General features: G+C 28.9%; 4 protein-coding genes across 8 annotated transcripts; 2 read left to right on the forward strand and 2 right to left on the reverse strand.

Moving 5' to 3' along the window:
• Window positions 1-2,359: 2,359 nt before the first annotated feature.
• On the forward strand, window positions 2,360-6,319 carry LOC132949609 (zinc finger protein 84-like). Of its 2 annotated transcripts, none has more exons than XM_061020589.1 (2): window positions 2,360-2,782; window positions 4,111-6,319. In XM_061020589.1, exon 2 carries the CDS (start codon window positions 4,133-4,135, stop codon window positions 5,849-5,851), a length of 1,719 nt encoding a protein of 572 aa, XP_060876572.1. In that variant the 5' UTR covers window positions 2,360-2,782; window positions 4,111-4,132; the 3' UTR covers window positions 5,852-6,319. The 2 variants fall into 2 exon arrangements, with proteins under 2 accessions (XP_060876572.1, XP_060876573.1); XM_061020590.1 differs by having other exon boundaries at window positions 2,360-2,581.
• Window positions 6,320-6,590: 271 nt separating this feature from the next.
• On the reverse strand, window positions 6,591-11,959 carry LOC132949608 (FMR1-interacting protein NUFIP1-like). Its single transcript, XM_061020588.1, has 6 exons — window positions 11,706-11,959; window positions 9,527-10,604; window positions 9,318-9,445; window positions 9,136-9,243; window positions 6,954-7,438; window positions 6,591-6,887 (listed from the first exon to the last, which is right to left on the reverse strand). Exons 2-6 carry the CDS (start codon window positions 10,576-10,578, stop codon window positions 6,786-6,788), a joined length of 1,875 nt encoding a protein of 624 aa, XP_060876571.1. The 5' UTR covers window positions 10,579-10,604; window positions 11,706-11,959; the 3' UTR covers window positions 6,591-6,785.
• A 189-nt stretch (window positions 11,960-12,148) lies between these two features.
• On the forward strand, window positions 12,149-18,284 carry LOC132949612 (tetraspanin-5). 4 transcript variants are annotated; one of them, XM_061020592.1, is made up of 11 exons: window positions 12,149-12,460; window positions 12,543-12,682; window positions 12,747-12,867; window positions 13,291-13,364; window positions 13,445-13,519; window positions 13,594-13,692; window positions 13,789-13,917; window positions 13,998-14,048; window positions 15,489-15,638; window positions 15,814-15,942; window positions 16,926-18,282. In XM_061020592.1, the coding sequence occupies exons 2-11, from the start codon at window positions 12,590-12,592 to the stop codon at window positions 16,992-16,994; spliced, it is 990 nt and encodes a 329-aa protein (XP_060876575.1). In that variant the 5' UTR covers window positions 12,149-12,460; window positions 12,543-12,589; the 3' UTR covers window positions 16,995-18,282. The 4 variants fall into 4 exon arrangements, with proteins under 4 accessions (XP_060876575.1, XP_060876574.1, XP_060876576.1 ...); XM_061020591.1 differs by having other exon boundaries at window positions 12,546-12,682; window positions 16,926-18,281; XM_061020593.1 differs by lacking the exon at window positions 15,814-15,942 and having other exon boundaries at window positions 12,546-12,682; window positions 16,926-18,284.
• A 1,706-nt stretch (window positions 18,285-19,990) lies between these two features.
• Window positions 19,991-22,836, reverse strand: LOC132949613 (chromobox protein homolog 1-like). Its single transcript, XM_061020595.1, has 2 exons — window positions 22,612-22,836; window positions 19,991-21,212 (listed from the first exon to the last, which is right to left on the reverse strand). Exons 1-2 carry the CDS (start codon window positions 22,620-22,622, stop codon window positions 20,441-20,443), a joined length of 783 nt encoding a protein of 260 aa, XP_060876578.1. The 5' UTR covers window positions 22,623-22,836; the 3' UTR covers window positions 19,991-20,440.
• Between the last annotated feature and the right edge of the window lie 3,561 nt (window positions 22,837-26,397).

Genomic DNA, 26,397 nt, shown 5'->3' on the forward strand with positions numbered 1-26,397 from the left:
ACGCCACGAAGTCCCATCAATGGATGGTCTCTTGTCTCATGCCCCCTGTCTGAATTGTTGTAAATAATCGTAATTATCAACTCGTTTGTCATTACCCTATTATTTCGTCTTTTCTATATTATTCTTTTATCACTTGTGCTTATTGTAAAACTTTAAATTACAGATTGTACAATTCTCTTGTTTAAAAATAATTTAAAAAAAGGGTGGATAAGTGGATGTCGCTCTGCTGTACAGTAGGTTACAAGTGGGTCACTGTAATGGATGGTGTTAAATTTGAATTCAATGATATAATATCATTGTATAAGAAAAATGATTCTGAGCGAAAACGGTCAGTCAGCCTATGATATTACCCAGTATATTTGATGATATTATTGTGAATAAAGTAATTTATATATTAACTATTTACGTGGAGCCTTGTTTTAAATTTTCAATCCTTAGCCATAAAAGTTAAACATTTTATACATTTTTAACTACAAAATAATTAATAAATTAAAAATTTGATAAATGTTGTCAAAATATGAACTTTAAATGCTTATAAAAAAAATTGTGCCTATGTATTTTTAATATTTTTCAACTGCTATTAGAACGATATATCAGGAGCCTTATATTCAATTTTCACGCTTTTTTACCCAACAAATAAAATTTTATTGATATTTATAGAAAAAAAAAACTAAAAAAATTGAAAACTGACAATGTCCCTAAACAGCTCAAAAAGAGTCAAAATATTTTATAAATTTTATGGTATATAGAAAATGCTAATATAAACATTCAGTGAAATTTTCAAGTATCTACTGTCATTCGTTTTTTAATTACAATAAAATAAGAAAATTGTTACATGAGAAATCAAGTGAATATCAAATGTTGTAAAAATATGAATGAACAGGAGAGCAATGCTACTATTTCAGTAAATGAAAATCTTGAACTAGCAAATAAAAATGTTGGAAAGCAGTTACGATTTTTTTCATCAAAGAAACTAAGATTAAAAATACCTGAGGAACAGCGATTAAACAAGCCAACATTAAATGTAAGACAGCAAATAATAGATGACTTAAATGGCAAAGAAGAGTCTCATTATGTTCATATAGATCCACATTTTGACCATGCATATGAACAACAAGTTGACTTGTTATTTAATAATTTTTATATATTTATTATTATTTTTATAACTTTTATAAGCTACACTTTTTAATTATTTATAAGACAACAATATCTATATTGTAATATACTCGGTAGCTTGGTACCTACTATCGTAGTACTGATAGTAGATAAGTGGCTGCCAAGATATTATAGTTGCAGGTCGCAGACAATTTGTTTGATGTTGTAGTCGTGGTTGATAATAAATAAAAGACAGTTGTTGTTTTATTGTGAATTTTATTATATTGTTGATAATTTTTCTAAGTCCAAAATATGCTCGTACAGAGTGGCGTGAAGGTGCTTGCACTAATGGGTGGTAGTACACGTCTGAAAACAGGCCGATTCGGGCTCCCTTTTATATGCAGTTCCCCGTACCCCTTGCCTATAGATACTGTATCTCGTCTCACGGATGTGGTTGGTGTGAACATTGTTCCAGCCCACGCATATTATGACTTCCAGTATAATTCTGTGTATTAAATTTGAAATAATCTTTTTAATATAATTTTAATATTTTTATAATGACTATCGTCGCGTACAGCGTACAGCGTTGTAATCAAAATAATCATATAGTATATATTTTTATATTTGAACATCTGTCGTATACAGAGCAAATTATGGTTCAGTGAGTTCCTAATATCTACCGTCTCTTACCCAAGACATTAAAATGTAATATACAGAAAGAACCCTTAACGTCGTTACTATTATCCGATTTATGCCGAATTACAGTATCTAAATTATAGTATAGACGTATAGTAGAATTATGCACCTGTGTAATTTGTTTTATTGTTAAGTAGTAACTTGCTTACTACAATATTATACTGAATAATGTATTCTGTAACAATTATTTTTTTGATAGCGTTTTTAAGATTAAGGTTAACAATAATTATGAATTAAAAGAGATTTAACCACAGAATAAAAAAAATCAATTTATTATGGTAATTTTATGACGATGATAATTGATAAGAAATACGATATGATAATTGATAATATATTTGGTCTTGTGCAGCAGCTGTCTCTACTGTCTCTAGACGCTCGTGATTCTCACTGTTTGGCATGACAATTAGCGCTTTATGGGATTGTTTTTTGTTAACCGGGAGATATTTATATATATATCTTAAACCGTGCTGTGATTGGACGAGAACATAGATAATAGAAGAATACGAGAATGCACAGATAGGTGATAATAATATTTACTACGGACCACGGACTGATAAGCAATAATGAAGTAAGTTGATACTTGTGAGTTGAGCGCCACAGCACACAAGTAGTATCCTCACCACCTACTGTATAACCACGAACCAGCTACCACAGTGTCTAAAATTGTTATTTATTAATATTTATTATAACCATTATGAGTAACCTACCTGTCTACCTGCGATCAATTTTCCGTTTTCCGAACTCCCGAAGTTGAAAAGTGAAAATCAGAAAAGTTTTCGGTGACGGTAACGTAAGTAATATTTGTTTTTACACGGCCGACCGGGTGACGACTACGTTTGTTTCGTTTCTAAAAATGTAAATGATTTTTCGAAAAAAATCTAATTTGTTTTACACACGGGTTGGTTATGCATTTCGTTTTCCCTGCGTGCCGTCACTAGAAATTTTACCCACATCTGTAGGTAATCTAATCACGTCAAGCCGAGACTTGAGAGTAAGTACCCGATGTATCATGTACATTGTGTGTGAGGCGTGAATGTTTGTTTTTTGTTTTATTACAAATCATATTATTTATGTACCTATTGGCTATTTGGAATAGGCCTAGTCTCCACAACTGATCCTGTTTTCTCTCAACTTTTCAAAAATTATTACCCGTTTTGGGTCCGATTGTTTTAAATTCCACGATATTATTATTATTATTTATCTGTAGCTTAACACAACAATCTAAAATTAAAATCAAATATCAACATTTATATCATATAAATCTCACTATATTTCATTGATTTGGTTAATTTATAGCTGGAAAAAAAAACTGATTGCATAGACCATCATTGAAAATGGACTAATTTGATAAAATTACAAAATTTCATTGATCACAATGTAATTTTTAGAAACAAACAGTTCCATTAAACCACTGAACACTAAATTTATAAAATGAAGGCACATGTTTTAGATAAAACATACACCTTGTAGTACATACATGACATTAATTTTGCACCAATTAGTGATAGACTGATGCGTTTGGTTGTAGATTAAGGCTCTCATCTAGATTGCTTATGTATAACAATACATGATTAATTTCATGTCAATGGCACGTATGTTTCTATAATAGTAAATTGATTTAGTCAATGCTTTCTGATTAGCTCTTCTATGGGCACCTTATCTGATTGGTTTAAAAAAAGTCACACTTTAAAAGTTTACTATAAATGGAATTTGTAATGATTTCATGTTGTTCGTAATTTGACTATGCATATTTTAGCAATTTTAAAATAAAATGTATATTTTTAACTATTAAAACAACATGTGGTTTACTTACAGTTCTATTAATAATTATAATGTCTTCTGTCATATAGGATAATTCTACATTTAAAATATTATTTTATAAATGAGTATAAAATAGTATTTCTAAATGAATTCCAAACCATTCATATTTATAATTCTTTATAAGAAATTAAAATATGGTTATTGGTTCTGCCATAGACTACATAAGTACATAAGGGCCAGTTATACCATTAAACTCCGATTACGCTTAATCAGCTGATAACAGATATTTAACCGGGAAAATTTGACCGATTAAACTCCGGTTAACTTTAATTGGAGATGGTACAACTGGCCCTAAGTGTGTTAAATTTTTAACTAAACCATTTAACCCAAATAATTATCAAATGTATGTTATTTTTAACATACTCTATTAGGGGCGTAATTATGGGGATAGATATTATATATTATATATATATAATAAATAATATACCAATATTATTATTGACTATGATTATTTTAAAATACTTTTAATTAAGTGTTCACAAACGTTTTAATTTTCAGTTGGTATTTCTATATAAGAAATATGCTTGCCTGTGCAGAAATTTCAAAAATGGACACTTGCGGCATTCAACAAATTAAGCTTGGATCAAATATTATTGTTGATGGTTTATTTTTTAATGAAACAAATAATAAATTAAATAATACTAACAACAAAATGATTCTATCAGATTCGTATAGTGATCAAAAATATATTCCAACTGACATTCACAAGAAATTGGAAAAAGATAATTATGATGTTTGTAGTGATAAATCAAAGAAACTTGAACATCAATGTAAAAAAAGTCAACAAATGTCCTTAAATAAACTAAACCTTGATACTCACCTCGGAATTCAACTGCCAATAAAACAGTCCTATACATGTACTGTTTGTCAAAAATTATTTCACTACAAATACCGATACGATGCTCATATACAAAGTCACAATGTCGATAAACAAAAATATAAGTGTAAAATTTGTGATAAATCTTTCACACGTAAATACCATATTAGCATCCATAATAGAACACATACAGGTGAAAAACCTTATAAATGTGACCTATGTGAGAAATTGTTTTCAATGAAACATCATCTCTTATCTCACATCAGAACTCATACAGGTGAAAAGCCTTACACTTGTGACATGTGTAATGAATCGTTTACCCGCAAAGATATACTGAGCAAGCATGTTAGAACTCACATAGGCGAACAACTTTTTATGTGTGTAAAATGTCATAAACAATTTTCTATGAAAACATACACAGGAGAGAAACAATACTTCTGTCATTTGTGCCAACAGATCGAGCCTCAATCAAATAATGTGAACAACATAGATACTGATATAAATCATGACTTTGGCTTAGAAATGTATAACAATGATAAATGTATTGAAACAACAGACGTCTTAGCTATAAAATATGAAAACAACACAGAAAGTAGTGACACTGAATCAAGAATTCTAATGTCAGCATCAAACATGTTATCATATCAACCATATAATGAAATGTTGAATAACACTAAAGAATTTCAATCTGATGTTAAATGTCTTGAAACATTCTGTAGTGTAGAGTTTAAAGAAAAGCCGTATAAATGTCATATGTGTCAGCAATTATTTTCTAATAAACAAAATCTCGATTCTCACATTAGAAGTCATACTACGAAACAACCTTATACATGTACAATTTGTAAGAAGTCATTTTTCTATAAGTATCGTTTTGATGCTCATATAACAAATCACAAAATGGACAAGTATAAATGTAAAATTTGTGAGAAATCTTTTACCCGTAAATACCATTTCGATACTCATTATAGAATACACACTGGTGAAAAACCTTTTAAATGTGAAATATGTCTGAAATTATTTTCGCTAAAACATCACCTTATATCACACATTAGGACTCACACGGGTGAGAAACCGTTTAATTGTGAGCTTTGTAATGAATCATTTCGCCGTAAAGATATACTTAGTAATCATATTAGAATTCATACTGGAGAAAAGCAATTTGTTTGTGATTATTGCGAAAAACAATTCTCTATGAAACAATATTTAATTAGACATATGAGAACGCACACTGGAGAAAAACCATTCATTTGTCATGTGTGTCAAAAAAGGTTTTCTCAGAGATCCGGACTTGATTGTCATATAAGAATCCACACTGGGGAGAAACTATTTCAATGTGGGGTGTGTAAGAAATTATTTTCTAAAAGAGATAATTTAACAATCCATATGTCAGTACACAATATTAGCATAAAAGTTGACCAATGATATAGTAAAATGTATGCAGTTCCTTAGCGGGCTTTATCCTGGCTCCTTCACTACTTAATGTTTTTTGTCTCTCAGTTATATGGTTATATGATCATCCAGCATTGATGGCAGAACGAAGTGGAATGCGCTGTCCATTAGTTTATAGGTCTATGATCTCAACCAGGAAACATCAAAACTTGCATGTGTATACAAAGGGAAATTCCTTTTTATTTATACACATGTTATCTTATAATTCATTGTTTTATATAATTGTTATGTAGTTATAATTAAAATTATATTTTTAATTGTATTAAACTTAATTATTTAGAATTAAATTTAAAAGTTTACAAATTTTGTAATAAAATAAATTTTAAGATCAAACTAAGTTTTAGTGTTCCAAGTTCCAACAGTTATGTATTGTATTATAATTTATATTATACATGCCAAAATAGATAGGTATGCTATCAACTTTGTGATACGCAACACACAGGTTCTCCCACCACAAAAAGGACGTCATTTGTTCTCCGATATTATATATTATTATTATTTATGACTTATGTTGGTATCATACTTATCTATTTTGTCATGATATTATGTGCATTGTCTTTTTTATAATAAATACCGCTCGACACATTATACTTCATAATTATTTATTTAGTATGCATATTTTGACGTTTGTCAATTACATAAAAAGTAATATAATTTCAATATTGTGTACTTATGGTACTGTATGGACTTACATTTTGTAATACGCCACATATAATCTGTTGTCAATAGTGTTGTAATATAAAAATATTATATATAGATTAATTACCAGTGTAGTTTTAATCATAACAAATCTCCATATTCAAATACAAATGAATTCATAACAATTGTAAATTAAAAGAATAATACACATATTATTATATTGTATGTTGCTCCAAAAGAAAGACAAATAAGAACGAAATGCCAATACTTAAGCGACTTGAATTTTACAGAAACGATTCATGTTGTTTCTGATGTAACAAATACACTGAGTTATAGTGTTTCTTTCACTGCGCATTAAATCTCCCATCAACTAAAACGATTTAAATATTTTTTTAATACATTATATTATGTGTGATAGACTTAAAAATCAACTTACGGCTTCCAACAGAGCACCCTTCCTTTCAACAACTTCAGTTCGCGGTGTTCTCATTGGTGGCATTTTTTTTAATGGTTTAGATTCTTTTTTGGAAGTGTTCTTACGCTTTTGGCCACGATCATTAACGGTTTTCACATATTTATCGTTTATTTTAGTACATATATCAATGTTCACATCTGTACTTATTGCTTTACTGCCATTATCAATTAATGTAGTGGAATCTACTTTTTTGTCATTTATTACTGAAGTAGAACTTGGATCTTCATTTTTCTCTGTTATTAAAACTTCTATAATTGAAGTAGTACATGGGTTCTCACTTTGTTCTGATACATTCTTATTATCTGGTGATCCTGATTTTTTAACTATAGGCATTTCTTCAGGTGGTTCATTGTCGCTTTGATTATCACTAGATTGATCATATTCCTGTATTAGTTTTAAAGCAACTGGTTTATTGGTTTCTTCTAATTGTTCATCTTTAATGATATCTGCATGAAATAAAATAAAACAATATACCTAAATTATAACATTTAATTAATATAAATACATTTAAATATATTACACAGTGTATACATTAATAATGATAAAATACTACATACCTAAATACAATTAATGACTTACAATAATTTAATATAAAAACCATGTTTAAAACCAATTAAAAATATTAAAATACAACGGTTAAAAATTCAATTTAAGAAAAAGTTTAAACTCATTTTTTTTATAATCCTTAGCGTGAGTAATTATTATTTTTTAGAAATGTTCAATATCACTTATCATCTAATCTTCTCTCATTAATCAAAAACTTTGAAATTTGTTGGTATTATTATAGGTACCGTTATATTATTTAATATATTGATAAAACAAAATAATGTATAATACCAATTTGAATGATTTTAAGATAAACCTAAAAAAAAAAGTGTGCAAGTGGGTACTGCACTGCTTTGCTGTACATTCTAGGTGATCAAAGCGTCAGTTTAATGGATTTGTTAAATTTGAATTCCATGATATTATATAATTATATACGATAAACGATTCTGAGCGAAGACTTTCTGCCTATATTACTAAATATATTATATGACATAATTATTAAAGTAATTAATTTTTTTAATAGTAACATGGAACTACAGAACATTGATTTATTTTTGCCAAAAAGATTGAATTTGAAAATTGTATTATGTGTACAAAACAATAATAATAAAAAACAGTAGTTACAAATTTTTAAATTATTTGTTTAAATACTTATGTGAAACTTTTTAACCCTTAGCTACCTATAAAAATTGATTAATTTAGAAATTTTTAAGCTACAAAATTATTTGTAAATATATGGTACATTTTGCATAATTTAAACTTCAAATGATTATTAAAAAAAAACTGTGCCTATATCTTTAATATTTTTAAATTATAAAAATAATAACTTATGAGGAACCTTGTAAGTATTAAATTTTAAAGGTTTTTGACCTAACAAAAAATTATTTAATGACAATACCTTATTGAAAAAAAAATTTCTTGTAACTATAACTAGGTCAAAAATAGTTAAAATGTGTTGACAAATGTATTATATATGGAACATTTTCAAATAAACCTTTGGTATCTAAGGTCATTAGTTTTTAAGTTGCACTAAAAAAATAAAAACAATTTTGTCAAAAACTGGGTTTCCCTAATTTTTTTCCCCGATGGTTTTTATAACTAATAGGAATTTTTTACTTATGACCCCTCAAATTACTAACTAGATTCACTTTCTTACAATATAAGATGCGGAAGTATAAAATTGAAACCTTTTTTACTGCCCTAAAGGGTGATGAAATTAAAAAAACCACAGATTGTAAAATCAATACATTCATTCGCTCAGAATCTAAAAATCAATGTTAAGTAAAAAAATCTGTTTTTGTCTTAAATGATAGTTAAAATCTATGAAAATTATATGTATTATAATATTAATTGTAACTTTGACTATCAATATTTGGATGTGATAAAATAATATTGGAAAAACAATATTTCATCACTTAAAATTTAAATATTATTTTAATTTAATTAATTTAGGGAATTACATGTGGTGAATTAGGCCATTATTTTATTCAACTCAATACATTTTAAAAAAAGTAATGCATTTAGTTTTTACATGCAAGGTCTGTTAGTATAAATAATTAGACAGTATTGTGTAAATGTAATATAAAATATAAATTACCAACTATTCCAGCAAAGCGTTTCAAGTTTCCGTTCATTGGTTCTTCAACAGGTTGTATAAACTCACCATTAAATCTTGGTCGTTTTCTGTTATTAAACCTTTTATTTCCTAAAGACAAGATATTATATTATAAGAAGTAAACAATTTTACTACTTTACAATAAAAGATAATTTATTAGTTACCAGAATTATTAGATTTATTATTTTTATTAAACCTCTGGAAATCTTCATCTGCTATACGTTCCCCTCTCTTATTTTTTTCATCCTCCACATCTACTTTTATTTGAATAGTTTCTTTAGTTGGCCATTTTCTGCAAATATTATACTAAATGTTAAAAATCTGATAACTGGAATAATATGTTCTAATATCCTAGCTAAACTACAATACTCACTTTTTTCTTTCTTCGATCCAATTTTGAACAGCGTCTGAATTATTACTATATAACACTTTCTTGTGCAGTCCTAATCTATGATGCAAATTTTGATGTTCTTTAACAGCACTTGCATGTCCCACAAAGTCACAATCACCTAATTCACATGCTACTTGATTTTTATCCTTTTTAGATATAAAATTTTCTTTACTCTGATTATTGAAACTAGGAGGAGGGCCTCCTCTAGGGCGATAATTTTGATATTGCTGTTTTGGTTGAAATTGAAATCTATTACCATGTTGTGATTGCTGATATCTTGGATTTTGCTTGTTAAAAGGAAATCTTTGTTGTCCCAGAGGCCTAAAAGAAGGCCTTTGGTTGAATTCATGTCTAGGTAAATTAAATGAAGACTGCTGTTGTTGATAACATTGATCTGCTGGTAATTTGTATGGTCGTTTCAACGATTCAGGACTCAGGACTTGAGGTTGATATATATTATTTGGTGTTGCACTAAAACCAGGAATAGGAGACTGGTATGGAGAGCCCATTGGTTGATTACAACTTTGATTGACAGACTGAAATGGGGGTTTAATAGGATGGTTGAAGTTTTGGATGGGAGGAGGGTGGTTGAAGTTTTGAATTGGGGGACAATTATTATAATTTTGAACAGGGGGAGGTTGGCTATAATTTTGGTTAGGAGGTACATATATTTGTCCAGGTGTTCTATAGGGAGATACTGATAGTTGGTTGAAACAAGGACCAGCTGATGGGGGTAGGTATTTAGGATTTGCTGGTGTTTCAATATGTTGAATTGGAAGTTGATTTTGGAGAGGAGGTTGATAAAAAGGTGGAGGTATTGCAGTATCAGGAACTTGGTAGGGAGGGATTGAAAGGTCATGATGTTGTTGGGAAGGTTGATAAAATGAAGCGGGTGGTGTAAACTGTTGGGGAGGTGATTGAAATCGTGGACCAAATTGTTGACCCTGCTGAAAAGATCTAGGGGTTTGATATGGCTGTGATTGTTGATAAGGCCCATTTGGTGTGAAATTTGTCTGACCGTTTGGACGATACATGTTGTAAGAATTTAATTCAATGATTTCTGAAATAAAAATTATAAATTATAATTTCAAACATAAACAGCAGTAATAATAACAACACTAACATTCTTTTAGTATAATAGTATTTTTGTGTACATTATTCACACCATAAAAATATAAGACTTATGAGCAGGGCTCAGAAGTTAGCACTAAATAGTAAATATATGGTTTATATATATATATGAACTTATAAAATTATAAATGCCAAAATATGCACTAGATATAAATTGGGAATCATGGAATATACAATTTTTAAAAAATGGTAGTATTAAGGTGACCACTGCTCAGGAATTAGGTTCCTTTACTAAAAATGAATTTCAATACATGAGCTTTTCCAAAATAGCTTATCAAAAAATAGCAAAATAAAATGTTGTATGCATCATGGAAGGTGAAACAAATTTAAATCTTACTTTGGATGTTCTATAAGACTAACCAAAAAAAAATATGCATCTGCGACAACTTCCGCGCCTTGCTTATGAGGTACAATAAAAATTGTAAATTCTATTAACACTACCAACTAATTCTAAATATTTAGTGTTAATGAACAATATTATATTAATTTAAAATAATGGATTAGAAACTGTTTAGAAATAGTATTAACCTTGAAATAAATAAAAATACTACTAAGACTAAAAACTTTAAAATATTATCATAACTTATCTGAGACTGAATATTTTAAATCCAAAAAATTATCTTAACCTCTTAACTATAATACTGTACATACAATATTATCCCAAAAGATTATGTCACAGACAAGTTTCACTGGTCAAAATGTAAGACACAGAACTTCAAATATGCAAATTCATAGTTACATTAGAAATGTGTACGCCCAAACCAGTGTGAAAAAAAAACTCACCAGGATGTTTGCATCATAATATTATTGATACAATTAATTATTTAATTAAACTGGTTCAGGAAAGATAATTCTACACTAGTTTGGAGTGTTTGGACCAACGAATTTTCAGACACAATGTTAAGAATACTGCAATAGTTTTGAACACAACATTAATCAATATTATTGTAAAATATTTTATGTTTAAATTTTTAAATTAACTTATATTATAGTAGTATAAAAAAAAATACCAAGTTGACAATATAATTACCGATCAAATGAATAATGCATGTAGTCACTTTTCAAAATTGACTGTTCCTAATTAGTTTCGTAAGACGAATTATATTTATAAGATGCAATGTTTAAAATGTTTTATACCTATGTCGAACTGGATAAAACAAGAGTTTTAATTTAAAATTGTGTGTAGCGACTGCAAGTACTTCTGTACACGGTAGGTACTTGTTATTATTATTTAAACACGCAACAGCCTAAGTATTGAATCTATTCTGAAGCACGTGTTTACGAAACGCACAATCAGTAAATAATATCTTAAATCATGGTAATCACTTATCACATATATTCCCAGTTCGCCAACCTTACATGTCTCTTAGATTTGTGATATGAAATAGTCAGTTCACTTGTAGTTGCACTTGGTTACATGGACACACTGATTACGACCTCATAATCACAATAACAATGTACTTATTTTTCTTATCTCTGAAAAAAACTAATCTCTCAACTGGAAGCTCTCAACTTACTTTTTAATACTTACTTAATATTGTTTCCAGTATTTACTTTTGACTTTTGAGTTTTGGTTGTAGTCAACCAGCAAATCGTTATGTATGAATCCAACAACTTTTTTCTAAACTCTTTTAAAACTTAATTCAAACGTACATTTCAGTTAATATTAACTAATGCGTACTAAAATGAATTATTCATCAATTTTAAACCTGATCGTCTTGCAGTACATTTAGTTTAATTACTAATGGTTTTGTAACCTACCAATTAGTAGCCAGTTCATCTTCGGTAAATAACTCATCGCATAAGAAACAATTTTCTCACCCATTTATGTATATTTGCATTATATTAACTGGTATATATGTTTCAGTAGTAGTTTTTTTTTATATCAACATAATCTAGTCGAAGTAGGTCGATATGGCTATTCAACAGAAGTATAGACGAGAAGAAGTTAGTGAAGTTAGTTGTTGTCTTAAGTACATCATATTCAGTTTTAATGTGTTATTTTGGGTAAGATATAAAATTAAATTCTTATCATAACTATTATTTTAATGTTTTAATTTTACAATTTTAGATGTTTGGTTTATCTGTGATGGCAGTGGGCGTTTGGGCATGGACAGAAAAAAATGCATTTAATAATCTCAGTAAACTCACACATTTAGCACTTGATCCAGCTTTTGCTTTAATTTTAATTGGTAAGTAATACATTTAACACTTAGGTATTCACATGGGGTAGTTAGAAAAAAAATCCTCATTGGCATTATACCAAGGATTGAATAAATATAAATAATGTATAAGAATTATTTTATAAATTATATATTAGAAAAAAAATTAATATTGTATCTATATTATATTAAAAATTGTTAGTTTATATAAAATGTATGCCACGATACCCATGCTTATAGTAATAATAATAATTGTATATAAATTAAAATGTAAATAATATAATATGTAACAGTATATATTATGTGATTATATTGCCTAGTATTTTCTTAAAGTATGTAAATGATATAATTCTTATAAATTATTTATATTTAGTCAATCCCCAGTATAATTTTACTGGGGATTTTTTTTCTGCAGATCATTCATGTGGTATACAATTGTTTTAATTCTTTCAGGTGGAATAACTTTTATAATAGGTTTCACGGGTTGCATTGGAGCTTTACGTGAAAACACATGTTTACTTGGGAGTGTAAGAATAATAAATTGTTTTTTAAATTAATATATATTACTATTATGTATCAAAATAAAATGCATTTTATTTTATTTTAGTATGCGGTTCTCTTAGCTGTTATTTTGATACTTGAGTTAACTGCTGGAGTTTTAACATTTGTTTTTAAAGATTCTGTAAGTTAACTTTTTCCTTTTATTAACTATGAAGTAATTATTTAAACATATATTAATGAATTAATAAATAATAGATTAAATCACAAGCCACTGAAGGACTTCAAACATTCATCGTTCATTATAGGGAAGACCCTGATCAGCAAAATCTTATTGACTGGATACAGGAAGACTGGGTATCTTATATTATTTAACACAGTTATAATATTCTTTCATAATATCTATTATATATAATTAATATATATATATATATATATTTTTTTTTATTTAAGTTACAATGTTGTGGAATCAAAGGTCCTGAAGATTGGGATTTTAACAATTATTTTAACTGCTCTTCACAAAAGGTGGGCAGCCGAGAAGCATGTGGAGTACCTTTTTCTTGTTGCAAACGTAAACTTAATGTAAGCTATTATTTATAAGTATATCAATCTTAATTCTATGGTCCATACATATATTTAAAGAATTCAAACATTATTCATAGGAAATAGTAGAAAACAAACAGTGTGGATATGACGTGAGGAAAGTAGGATTTGTAAGTATAAAAATGTTTGTATGTATTTATAATAATATGTTAAGATAATTCTAATTAATATAAATTATATACCTAATACATTTTGTTTATAAAGATCTAATAAAACATATTCTAGTGCAGAGGTTCCAAAAAGTAGGTTGCGCTTATATTTTCTTTTTATAATATAAAATATTTAATATTAGATTTCTAAAAAATATTTAATATACAAGGTGATTTATTAAGCGTAAAACACTCATTATCTCAAAAAGTATTAATGTTTTTGAAAATATTTTTTTACATAGTTTCAAGTTGTTAAAAAAACAACATTTAAAAAATTATATTTTTAAACATTTTTTATCCTTATATTTTTTTAAGTTTTTACTATTTTGAATGACAGCATAGAGTTATAATTTCATTTTCCAAAGCAGAATATTTTTTTAAGTATTTTAATACATAAATATTGAATTCAGGACGAGTAGTTTATGAGTTATAAGTATTTAAGGTTTAGACAAGCGGGAATAGTGGACACACATTTGCGGGGTAACACCATACCACTACACTCCGCCCATCTAAACTTTAAATGCTTATACCTCATAGACTACTTGCCCTAAATTAGATTTTTATAAATCAAAATACTTAGAAAAATATTCTGTTTTGGAATATGAATTTAAAACTCTATGCTGTCATTCAAAAAAAAAAAAAAAACTTAAAAAATTATATAGATAAAAAATATTTAAAAATATAATTTTTTAATAAAAACATAGTTTTTTAACAACTTGAAACTATGTAAAAAAAATATTTTCAAAAACATTAATACTTTTTGAGATAATGAGTGTTTTACGCTTTATGAATCACCCTGTATAATTGTATGTATAAATACAAGTATATGATACAGTATTTTCCGTATGGCTCTATTTTACATCGATAAATGAATTTAGTTTCATAATTTATCATTATCCGCAATGATGACAAGTGTATGATTGATGTGTTACCACAACACTGCAAGAAATTAAATTATCGTAAACAGTGGCGGGGACATGGGGGTCAGATCTCCACCCATTGGCTTTGGAGTGGATAATCTTCCATATTATATTTGATGTGAATGTTGAATCAATTTAAATTATATTCATTGTTCCTTATTGTTAAATATTTTACTACCCAAGTAAAAAGTTTTGAGAGGGTCGGGATCTTACAATTTTCCCTTCCCTATGACATTTTATTTTTTTGATCCCCCCTCCTTACAGAAATCCTGTCTACGCCACTGATTGTAAAGATAGCATTTGACAATGATTAAAAAAAAATCTCATTAGTATGTTATGGGTTGTCAACATTTAAACAATTTCCAAAATAAATTGTACCGTGAAAAGTTTGGAAACCTCTAATCTAGTGTAATCTAATAAAAGCTTCTAATAACTATTAACATTTAATACTTCTAATACTGTCATATTTTGGCGATTATAGTATGCTGAAAAATGGACAAGCTTAAATTTACCAACGCAAACAGGTGAAAGAAATATATATGAAAGAGGTTGCATGCGGGCTGCTGAGGAATGGGTTGAGGATAATTTTATTGGAGTCTTAACAACAGTTATGACTGTCACCATATTACAGGTATTCGGTATTTCTCGCTAACTAGGCATGTGCTTTTTGTGTTTTGATATTTGGTTGTATGGTGTAGTTATTATTTTTGTGCATGTTTGTTTTGCATTTCCAGTATTTTGTATGTTCATTTTTATTTATTTTTTCATTTTTTTTTTTTCCAATGCTTGTATATAATTGTACGTAGACCGACGATGTCGGAAAACGGGTGGACCTCATCATTAATGAAAAAGGATGTTTGCAATCTGGAGAAGAATGGCTAGAAAGAAACATGCTTTTTATAGCTACTGTGTGTCTTATATCAGCTTTTTGTAAGGTGAGTTAGATTAATTAAAAATGTTTTAGTCCTAAAACAAAATACCCTTTGAATAACCAAAAATATATATTTATATATTAGATAAGACAATTCTGCTCGTTAATTCAAATGTAATTTTTATTTCCTTATTGAGTATGAGATAATTTCCACATGATACTTATATTGAAAATTTCTTAGACACTTAAAATAGTAAAATACCCCCATCATTTTTAAATCTCAATGAATATACTAAATAATTTAGTGTGGTTTTACACCACTTACAATTAAAATTACACTTTGAATTCTTGTTTTTTATTATAAAATAGTTAAAAAATGTTAGTGGACACATAAAAACCTAGAAAAATTATTATAGATTTAATGAAAATTAAAACAAGGAATGAGGGTATATACTAATTTACAGTTTACTTGAAAATGTTACAAAACATAAAAATTTTACTTTCGACTAAAAATGTTTATGTTATTGATTTATAATATTATTATATATTATGTTTATTTAATCATTATTTTTCTATATTTTTATTTAATTCAAGCAAAATATTTGATATTACTCAAACAGCCTGATATTCTGTTAACATAATATTATGTATGTAACAATTATTGTATTATTTAACTTGAGTTAAATCACTGAAGTTTGTTACAATAATACACTATAAAAATGTAGCTAAATTTGTGACAAAATAGACTAATTTGTCATGGCTATATTGTTGTTTAATAATTTTCTGATTACTGACCATATAATATAATCTTTATATTTTTTATAAGATGAGATCTCTTGCCTATTTTTTTAATTTATAAATTTTATATTATATTTTAACAGTTATTTGCAACAATTTTAACTTTATTAATGTAGATATATTATTATATCAGTGCACGTTTTTAAAATATTATTATTTAAATGTTTTGAATTTGGTATCAGCTTAATGTATAGCATACTAATTTTCAATTTAATTTGTGTGTTGATATTGTTTAATTTTAAATTTCAGATTTTAGGCATATGCTTTGCTCAAAATCTTCGTGCTGACATATTTGCGCAAAAAGGCAAGTGGCACTAGATGGAATGAACAAACAAGATTATAAATATATACATTTTTTTAAGAGGTTTTTAGCCTAATCAATATTTTTTCATAACTAAAATAGTGATAAAAAGATTGTAGTCCAACTATTTAGTGATTAATTGAACATGCTTCTATGATTTTTTTTGGTTCTCGATAAAGTTTGATTGGCAATTTTCATAACAATGTATCCTTAATACCCTATTATACATCACACACTCACACATAACAAAATTAGATTATAGACACCATATTATATTATTATTTTTTTTAAGAAAAAACTAACTATACATAATTGTATAAATATGTGTGAATTCTCTCGTAAATTACATTTTGTGTTTACGACTGAAGTCAAATTTCCTATAATTTGAACGCACAGTTATGGTTTTGGTTTTTATTTTTTTAATTCTTGTTTATTCTTCCTCATTAAGATATTCTTTGCTAAACCAAAATTACAACTCTTGTTATTTCTGTATTATGTTTCATTATTTACCAAACTTAGATCTCTCTTAGTATATTTTTTTGTTTTTTTGTTTTTTCCATTATAATACAATTTAATTTTTAATTTTGCTCAAAATATCTCGAAAGTATTATTTTATAAATGGGTATGTAAATTGTATTAGATTTGTGCCAAACAAATTATAGTATTAATATGCAGTTTATTTTCAACGTATTTTTCTAAGTTAAGTTCCTACTAGTACTATTTACATAACCTAAAATTAAATTATGCTTAATTTCACAATTATACTAATAAAGTAATAAATAATAACTTTACAATACACGTATTACTAACTCAACTAACAAATTTAATCTATACAACATTCCATAATATTATATGCATTTTTTGTAAAAATTCAAAAATATTATTACAATGAATAAATGATCTGTAGTTTTTTAATAATATTGTTTTAATTTCAATTACACACTTAGCATTTATAACTCTATTCATTGGCAGCGGTTTGTGTAGTTAGGTTAGTGACTGGGACACAAAGATTTTTCCCCATCATAACTATACTGAAAATATAATAATATTCATTTGTACCACAAAACAATATTGTTCTGTTATAATTACGGATGACCAAGACCACGAGAACGAACCCCCGAAATCCAGGAATTGTTTGTTAAGTCTGCTATTATGTCCTATCAGATGTAAATCGTAAAAGTTCAGTATAATTTTATAAAGAATTATAAGTAACGAACAAGTTATTCGTGTAATGTGTCTTGACGATTTCGATCGTAACGATTATACCTTTGAGTTCGGTACATGGTGCTTAATTTTAACGTGCAATACTGCTGAATTATCGTAATTTTGACTTATTTTTAAAAATATATATTTATACCTCATAATGAAACTATAACTTCATTACAATATGTCAATATGTATTACCAAGTATTGCAGTTGAAAAACCATATTCGTATTTAAAACGTTATAGAAGCAGAGTATACGAAATTTGGCAAGCTAAGTGGAAGAATATTTAAGACAACTTTAGGCCTACAACTGCTATAGAGGATTTGAGTGTCTGTGATAATTTAATGTACCCAAAAATGTACGAATTACTAAAAATACCAGCTATAATACCAGTATCCACCAGCTGAACGCAGCTTTTCGACATTTGAAGACTCAAAACGTATTTAAGAAATACAACTTCAGAATCCAGACTAGTGGGACTTGCACTTTTAGCTATTCATAGAGACATTGACATACCAGATGATATTTTATTTGACAAATTTGCCAACAGTGGCAAAGAAAGAAATTTAAATTTAATATGTTTTGTCATATTATTATTATTATTATATATATTATTTCGTTTTTTGAAAACATAAAAAATCATAACAAAAATTAAAATTGTGTACTAATTTTCTAATTCTTAATTTTATGGCTACAGACCCCCACCCCCCCCCCCAAAAAAAAGTAAATAATAAACCTATACTTTTTTTTTTTGTTCTTAAGCCCAGCATCTATGGCCATTAACTGTATTGGTTTTGTACGTTTTTAATGTCGGTAGGGGGGGGGGGAACACGTGTTGGGTTTGGCAGTTTTTGATAGGGCACCCGTAGGTATATGCCATGCCCGGATGAGGGATGGCGGCACTTGTTCTCCGGTCACTGTGACTTGCCCGAAGAAAAATGCCGCCCGTGACCAAGGAATTGAGCTGGCGTCGGCTATGTCGCAACCAACGCCTTAGACCGCTCGGATACCTACCTAAATATAATTATTAGTTACACAATAGATACTGATAACATTTTATATTTTAATTTAATTTAAGTTATTCATAAATTATTTTCTTACTCAATATTTTGGGTAGGGCATGCTATGCTTGTATGCCCCTTACCACCTTACCTAATTTTTAACGCTTTATTAAACAAACCATAATGGTACCATGAATTCCTTTACTACATTCATGTTAAGAAGGAACATCAGCGGACAATTTGTGCACAGCGGAGTGGCTTAACCACACAGATGGTCAAAGTTGACAAATAAGTGTTATAAAACTGATCATCGCTGAGGTTCCTTAACGTAAATGGAATATTATACATACTTTACTATAACTAGTACACAGTTTTTTTAACTGTCCATTCAATGAACTCTCAAAAGATAAATTTAAGGATTTATAATGAAATAAATAATTCTGCATGATTCTCTTAGATATAGTATTTGTCAATATATCAAATATTCTGTGGCCCTTGAGGTGATTTTAAATTGTATTTGAGGCTTATAACTTGAAAAATACTTGTAATTTATTTTTATTCCCTTAGACATTCAACTGTAATCAGTAAAAATAAAAAACATTTTATTAGTGACAACAAAATAACTATTGTTTACACATATTTATTTTAATGTGTATAGAATTGTTCAACTTGATAAATTAAAAAAAATTCCATTAACATAGGTACTTGGCTATATTAAAATAAAATAGAAGATTTTAAATGGGAATTCTTGAAAATATAACATTAAGTTCTAACTTATCTTTAAGTTATAAAAAAAAAAAATAAAATAATATAGTGAAAAAGCTTTAATTTTAAAATAAAACAAGTATTGAATGTTTAAACCCAACATTTAAACAAATAAATACTAACTAAATTAACTTAAATTAACATATTATTTTTGCCTCTATAATCAAATATTCCACTATTACAAAATAATTTAAACAAATAAATAATGAAAAATTTCAAAATTAATAAGTTAATTATTAACATAAACGGATGAAAACAAATTTTAAGATAACTATTAATACATTTTACCACTCTGAAATAGAAAAAAAATGCTGTTTTATGAAATTTTATTTAGTTACTAACATTTAAGTATTTTATAATTGATAAACTGATATTTTAATTTGTAAGGCATAACTGCCACATATAATCAAAAAATAAAATAATTGAAAACATATACAATAGGATAAAAGTTCTTTTTTGAACACTTGTCATCCTTATCCATAGTATAATAGTTAAACACCATTTTTATTTTCAGGGGCATGCCATGTGAGTCTTTCTTCATAGAACTTGATAACAACTTGAGGGCACATTAAATTAGCCTCTTTAGCTGATATTAAATCAGCTTCTTCTATCCCCTTCCATTTCAATAAAAACATCAATTGGCCACTGGAATCCGTCGCACCAATAATTTTTTCTGCCACTTTCTCCGCTGAAGAAGTTTCAGTAACATCATTATTTTCCTTTTCTTCTGACACACTGTTCTCATCATCTTCATCCTCATCTTCATCATCATCATCATCGTCGTCGTCATCGTCGTCGTCATCGTCATCAGCCTTATCATTTTCGACCAGGTCAGCCTTGTCGGACTTATCAGTCTTTTCAGCCTTTTTCTTTGGTTGAGGAGAAGAAGTCTTCCTAAGTTCTTTGGATGCACCGGATGGACCACCAGACGGTCCAGCTTCTGATGATGCACAACTATTAACTGTTGAATTGGAAAAAGTACGTTTACGACCACGCTCAGTTTGATCTTTTTTTTTTTTCTCCTTATCCTTAATTTCTTTTTGTTTCAGTTTTTCCTCAAAATCTCTAATTAACTCTTCGCAATCAAGATTTTCTTCTGGTTCCCAAGTATTATCTACATCATCGTAACCATTCCATTTAAGAAAATATTCTACTTTGTTATTTCTAGTCCGTTTATCTAAGATTTTTTCTACAGAATATTCCTCTTCTTGCTCTTCGGCATCAGAACCAGATTCTATGTTGTTCTCAACAACTTCTTTTCCTCTGGAATAAAAATACATTAATATGTTATTAAGGTACATTAATATGTAATAATATATCAAAATAGATATATCATTTATTTAAAATGTTTGCTGCAGATGACACCAAAAACTATCATGTAAATTGTTATCCGTGGGCTATTACTTTACAACTTTGTCAGCATAACAACTAAACTATTTGTTTTTGATACACTTCACCAATTGAAAAGCATTATTTCAAATAAAAGTTGAAATCATAGGGACATAAATATTTTTATTTTTTAATTACCTTAAGTATATTTTGTTTTAAAAAAAAAAAAACAATTAAGTATAATAAACCACAGGCGGAAAAATATAAAACATTTAAAGTTAAATATTGCTTTTGATTATTGATTACACCATTTTAGTTAGGTACAATTGTTTGTTGTTTAAATAGTTAATATTATGTAGCTAGGTACATTTGTATTGATATAAAAATAAAAATTATTTAAAACCTTAAAATGAAAATCATACAGCACTTTTAACAAAATAAATGCCTAAGCTAATGATCGCCGAAAAATTAGTTTGTCAAAAGGATAGGAATCCGATAATTTCTATTCAGATCTCAGACATAATATTATCATCCCATAAAAATATGGCAGTGACACACTATATTATATTATATAGTATAGGGGAACAAGAAAACGAATAAGCACGTTAATGTTTATAATTAATTGGGTATTTAACTAGCAGCAGATCTATGGGAACGCATTTCAATGTAATCGTGAATCGCCGTTCAAAAGACAAGCTAAAGTAACAAATGTTTTTCAAAAAATAATTAATTTTTTTGTTTGTCTGATATAATCAAAGTTCATTGCGACGATCGGTCGTGTAATAATTGGTCGATTCTTACAGTTGTGTATTGACACAAACGAGAACGCGTATTAAGTTGAAATTCTGAAAACCAACGCAAGCGGGCGGTAATGAACACAACCGGCCGGACACGGACGCGCGCGAACAGGTTGGCGGCGGCAACGTTGCGTATTCTCATACTAAATTCTGCTTCTGGCTACACGCAGTGTAAGACACTAAGATATGAAAATTAGGTAAACAATAGACAGTTGAGAGGTACGCGATCGGAATTCCATTTATTCATCGTATAATCCCCTAAATAGTTTTAGTGATTTATTATTTTCACAGTCAAACATTTTTCTGTAACCACTGTAAAATATGAACGATGGCGATGATTGCAGCCAAATTGATCAATGGTGTACGAGATACGTTTTTAATGGTTTTATTTGATTTCGTGAAAATTTACACAGGTCACGGCCGGCCACGCTTCGTCTCGACGATAATATGGGAACAACGAGCGTAAACAATGAAAACCGCGGGTAAAAGACTAACGAAAGGTTGGTGCATGTGCATAAATATTAATTGTTACTAACCTGGAAGACATAATGAAGGTTTGCGAATGAAACTACCGGAAATCTGTAAAGTGTCGGGAAATACAAATCAACCGCACGGCGGGATCCGCGAAAAATGAAGTGCGTGACCACTGGAACAACGGCGACAGCTTCGGCGGTAATGCAATGTGGTCGGGCGTTCGGCACCGGTACATACACGACAATGATCAAACAAGAATTAACAAACAACTAAACAAAGTAACAACGACGCTGAATGGTTGAAAATAAATTAGGATAGTGGTGGACGTCAGTGTGTTCCCGACGGGAAAAAATACAGTTGTATGCGTGCAGGCAATGTTGGCAATGGCTGTCTGCCACTAACGTGAAAGCTCCATATATACCTATAAACTAGTTATCTATGGAAAGCGCCGTGAACCCATAGAGTACTCTATGCGTGAACCTAAGGTCAGTATTCCATAGATAATATAAGAATATTATCTATGCAGTATTCCTATTCTATGGGTCAATGAATGCAGAAAGGCAACTTCACAGCATGAACGACAACAATAATTTACAGACCACAGCGCAGAGCCGTCTTTTTCATTCCTGTTGCATACGCATTAAATTCATTGGGGCTCCTGACGCATGCGCAATAAATTCAACTGTGCCGAACGGCCAGACCAAATCGGCTTCAAGCGAGGACCACGCGTGATGATATTAGCTCTATTAGTATGTATTACTAGAGCCGGGAACAAACGCACCGTTGCGCATCGCGTGGAGTATGGAGTGTTATTGGGAAGACAGATTAACACTGGGAGCGCTGTCGATGCTTATCGTACTGATGGTTAGGCGGGTTCCCCCCTACGTGGAGTCGGGACTCAAGTCGGAAGATTATACTTTTAAGATAATCTGCTTCCCCAATATACGGTATATAATGTCTATAACCATGGTCTAGGTCTAAAGAATAGCCCCGATTGCGCTATTTTACTTGCTCGGTTTCTCACAGTAGCCGGCTACAACAACTAGCCTATACTATTCTTTAATCTATGGTGATTGCTGAGCAATGATCGTAATATCGTGTTTTCCTTTGTTCGGTGATCCACACTTCTGCGAAAATCACACCAAATTGTGCATAGTTAAAAACAAAAACCATAAATATTAACATTGGCGCAACCATGAAGGGCTTAGCGCCCCTGACTGAGATTTAGCCCCCCAAAAAAAAAAAATCCCTTATTGATTTAGATATAGGTAAGTCCCCTATGGGTTATTTAAAATAAATAGTTTTGTTAGGTGGGCTGTAACCCCCAAGAATTGTAACCCTACTGGCTACTTGTGCCTATATGAATATTAAATACGTAATTATTGTATTTATCATATTTCTTACGAGTTTCAAACGAATATAACGAATTATAAATAAACTTGTACCTATTAGTTTACTAAACTGTCTGGTATTTGATTTAGATTTTCTCATTATATTGACTTATTTATTTAATAGGTAAGTCGTAAGTACTAAGTACATCACTAATCACTGTATAAAACAATTTTCCGTCACCATACCACTTGAACCCGCCAGCCTTATATGGTCCGTCTATTAGTACCTATAAAGTCTAGTCTATGATTATAATATTACACAATATTATACCTATATTATTATAATAGTATAAGTTCAATTTACGGACTATTTTATAACTATATTTTAACTATAGAAGGAACTGAAATCGATTAGCCTGGTGGACCTAACATTTTTTTTAACCCAATATTGAATATTATAATAAAAAATAACGTACAAAAGACAGCCCAATTCAATATTTAGCTCTTGTAAGTTAGGTATTTCAGTTAAAAGAATTAATGCATATTATACTAAAGTTTAGAGGACTATAGTTAATAACATAGTGAACCAAAATTGATAATTTTACTGTCATTATGTTCAGAAAAAAAGCTTTACCAGAACTCATAAAAAAATATGGTGGTTACCATTTAAAAATAAAGTCGATTTTATTATTGGTACAACTATGTGTTTAAAAATGTTGAATATGTTATAAAAAATTGAGAAACATGTCTAACGAAATTCCATAATTATTAAAAAAAAAAAGCCGCGTACAATGACATAAGATACATCCTGTATATTTTTTGTATAGTAAAAAATTATTCAATAATATAAAGTCGTTAATATGTAATGATACAATTATTTTGAAGTTAAAGTTGAAAGGGGGCCATTAAGTGTATGGTGCCCCTGGGCACAAATTGATCCTTAATCCGGACTTGGGGTGGTAGGATGCAAGTATATAATATCATAATTCATACCTCTTGTAGGTATAACGCGTGTTTACTCACAAAATAGTGATGTACGCAGAAAAAAAGTTTTGGGGGGTGTTTTTGAAAATCAGTTATTGAAAAGTAGAACTTTTTTTAATAAACATACGAAATTTTTTATGAAAATTAGCTATACCTACTTATAATAATTTCTTTAAATATAAACATTGATATAACAAAAAAATAACGAAACTAAATTTTGTGAAGTCTTAGCTATTGCCCATTATGTTATTAATATCTTCACAATTAACTTCTATGTCTCTATGTACAATAATGTTGTTATAATAATAATTATTATATACCCTTATCCGCAGTTATTCCGTCATGTATAGCTTGACTGGTATTTCCCGTGTCTGTGTGTATTTTAGAATTCTTTTGTAGTTTGTACCCTGGTCAAAATAAATATACACAATAGGTATAATTTTATTTTATTTTCGTTAAAATTATATTATCAATTATTTTAATTTGTTCGTATTACAATTTTATTTTGCTTCAGCCGGTTTTTGACAAACACAATTTAATATTATACATTTATATCATGTCTATCAAAGTTTAATATGACAATTAAGATTAAAATATAATAACTAATAAGTAAATAACCATACAAAAACCAAATTTTTCAGGGAGTGTTTGAACACCCAAAACACTCCCCTGTGTATACGTGCCTGACACAAAAATAAATATTAATACTAATTATTTAATACATCCGCCAGGCCAATAGCAAGTTCTAATAAGTCAGGCCGAAGTGCAACACGATTGTGCACTTTTTACCTTTTTACCTGAAAAAACATAACACAATTGCGCACTTTTTACCTCTTTATATTTGAGATAACAGAACACGACTGCATATATTTGACTATATTATGTATTACGATATTCATAGGCCCATGACGTTATATCTTATTATAACTTAAAACTTAAAAGTTATAACCAGGCGTAGATCCAAGGAGTGGGGGGGGGGGGGCTAAGGGACTTTGGACCCCTTTGGACGTTATATATTATATATTATAATAATATATTACTTTTCAAGCAACAACGGTCAACGACTGTTCGATGTCGGCGGATAGCCCCCCCCCCCATTTCATATTTCTAGATCCGCCTCTGGTTATAGCTTATAACTTAATGTTGGGAAATTTTTTGACGCGCAATCAATATATTTTCCTACTAGGTATTAATATTAAATGATTATTTTAGATTCTGGGCGAAGTGATGAATGTATTGATTTTACAATGATGTGTGTTTTAGATTCTGAACGAAGCGATGAATGTATTGATTTTACAATGATATGTGTTTTTTTAAATTTTTTTTTGTGTCTGTCATCACCTTTTAGGCCAGTAAAAGTGCTTAGATTTTCTTCAACAGTAACTTTTCTGATAGGAAAGTGAATCTAGTTGGTACTTTGGTGCAACTCTAAAACAAATGACCGTAGGTACATGCAATTTTGACTGAATGTTTATATTAGCATTTTCTATACACCATAACATTTTCCAAATATTTTGACTTATTTTAAACTGT

This window comes from Metopolophium dirhodum, chromosome 7, assembly GCF_019925205.1.
Source record: "Metopolophium dirhodum isolate CAU chromosome 7, ASM1992520v1, whole genome shotgun sequence".
Taxonomy (NCBI): Eukaryota; Metazoa; Arthropoda; class Insecta; order Hemiptera; family Aphididae; genus Metopolophium; species Metopolophium dirhodum.

What these genes read in the sequence shown, in the direction of transcription:
- LOC132949609 (XM_061020589.1), top strand. Translation starts at nt 4,133, where the DNA reads ATGCTTGCCTGTGCAGAAATTTCAAAAATGGACACTTGCGGCATTCAA.
- LOC132949608 (XM_061020588.1), bottom strand. Translation starts at nt 10,578, where the DNA reads ATGTATCGTCCAAACGGTCAGACAAATTTCACACCAAATGGGCCTTAT. An exon ending in ACGCTTTGCTGGAATAGTTG is followed by an intron (nt 7,439 to 9,135) that starts GTAATTTATATT and finishes TATTTCATGCAG; the next exon opens with ATATCATTAAAGATGAACAA. An exon ending in AGGGTGCTCTGTTGGAAGCC is followed by an intron (nt 6,888 to 6,953) that starts GTAAGTTGATTT and finishes AAATCGTTTTAG; the next exon opens with TTGATGGGAGATTTAATGCG.
- LOC132949612 (XM_061020592.1), top strand. Translation starts at nt 12,590, where the DNA reads ATGGCTATTCAACAGAAGTATAGACGAGAAGAAGTTAGTGAAGTTAGT. An exon ending in TTTTGCTTTAATTTTAATTG is followed by an intron (nt 12,868 to 13,290) that starts GTAAGTAATACA and finishes TAATTCTTTCAG; the next exon opens with GTGGAATAACTTTTATAATA. An exon ending in ACTGGATACAGGAAGACTGG is followed by an intron (nt 13,693 to 13,788) that starts GTATCTTATATT and finishes TTTTTATTTAAG; the next exon opens with TTACAATGTTGTGGAATCAA.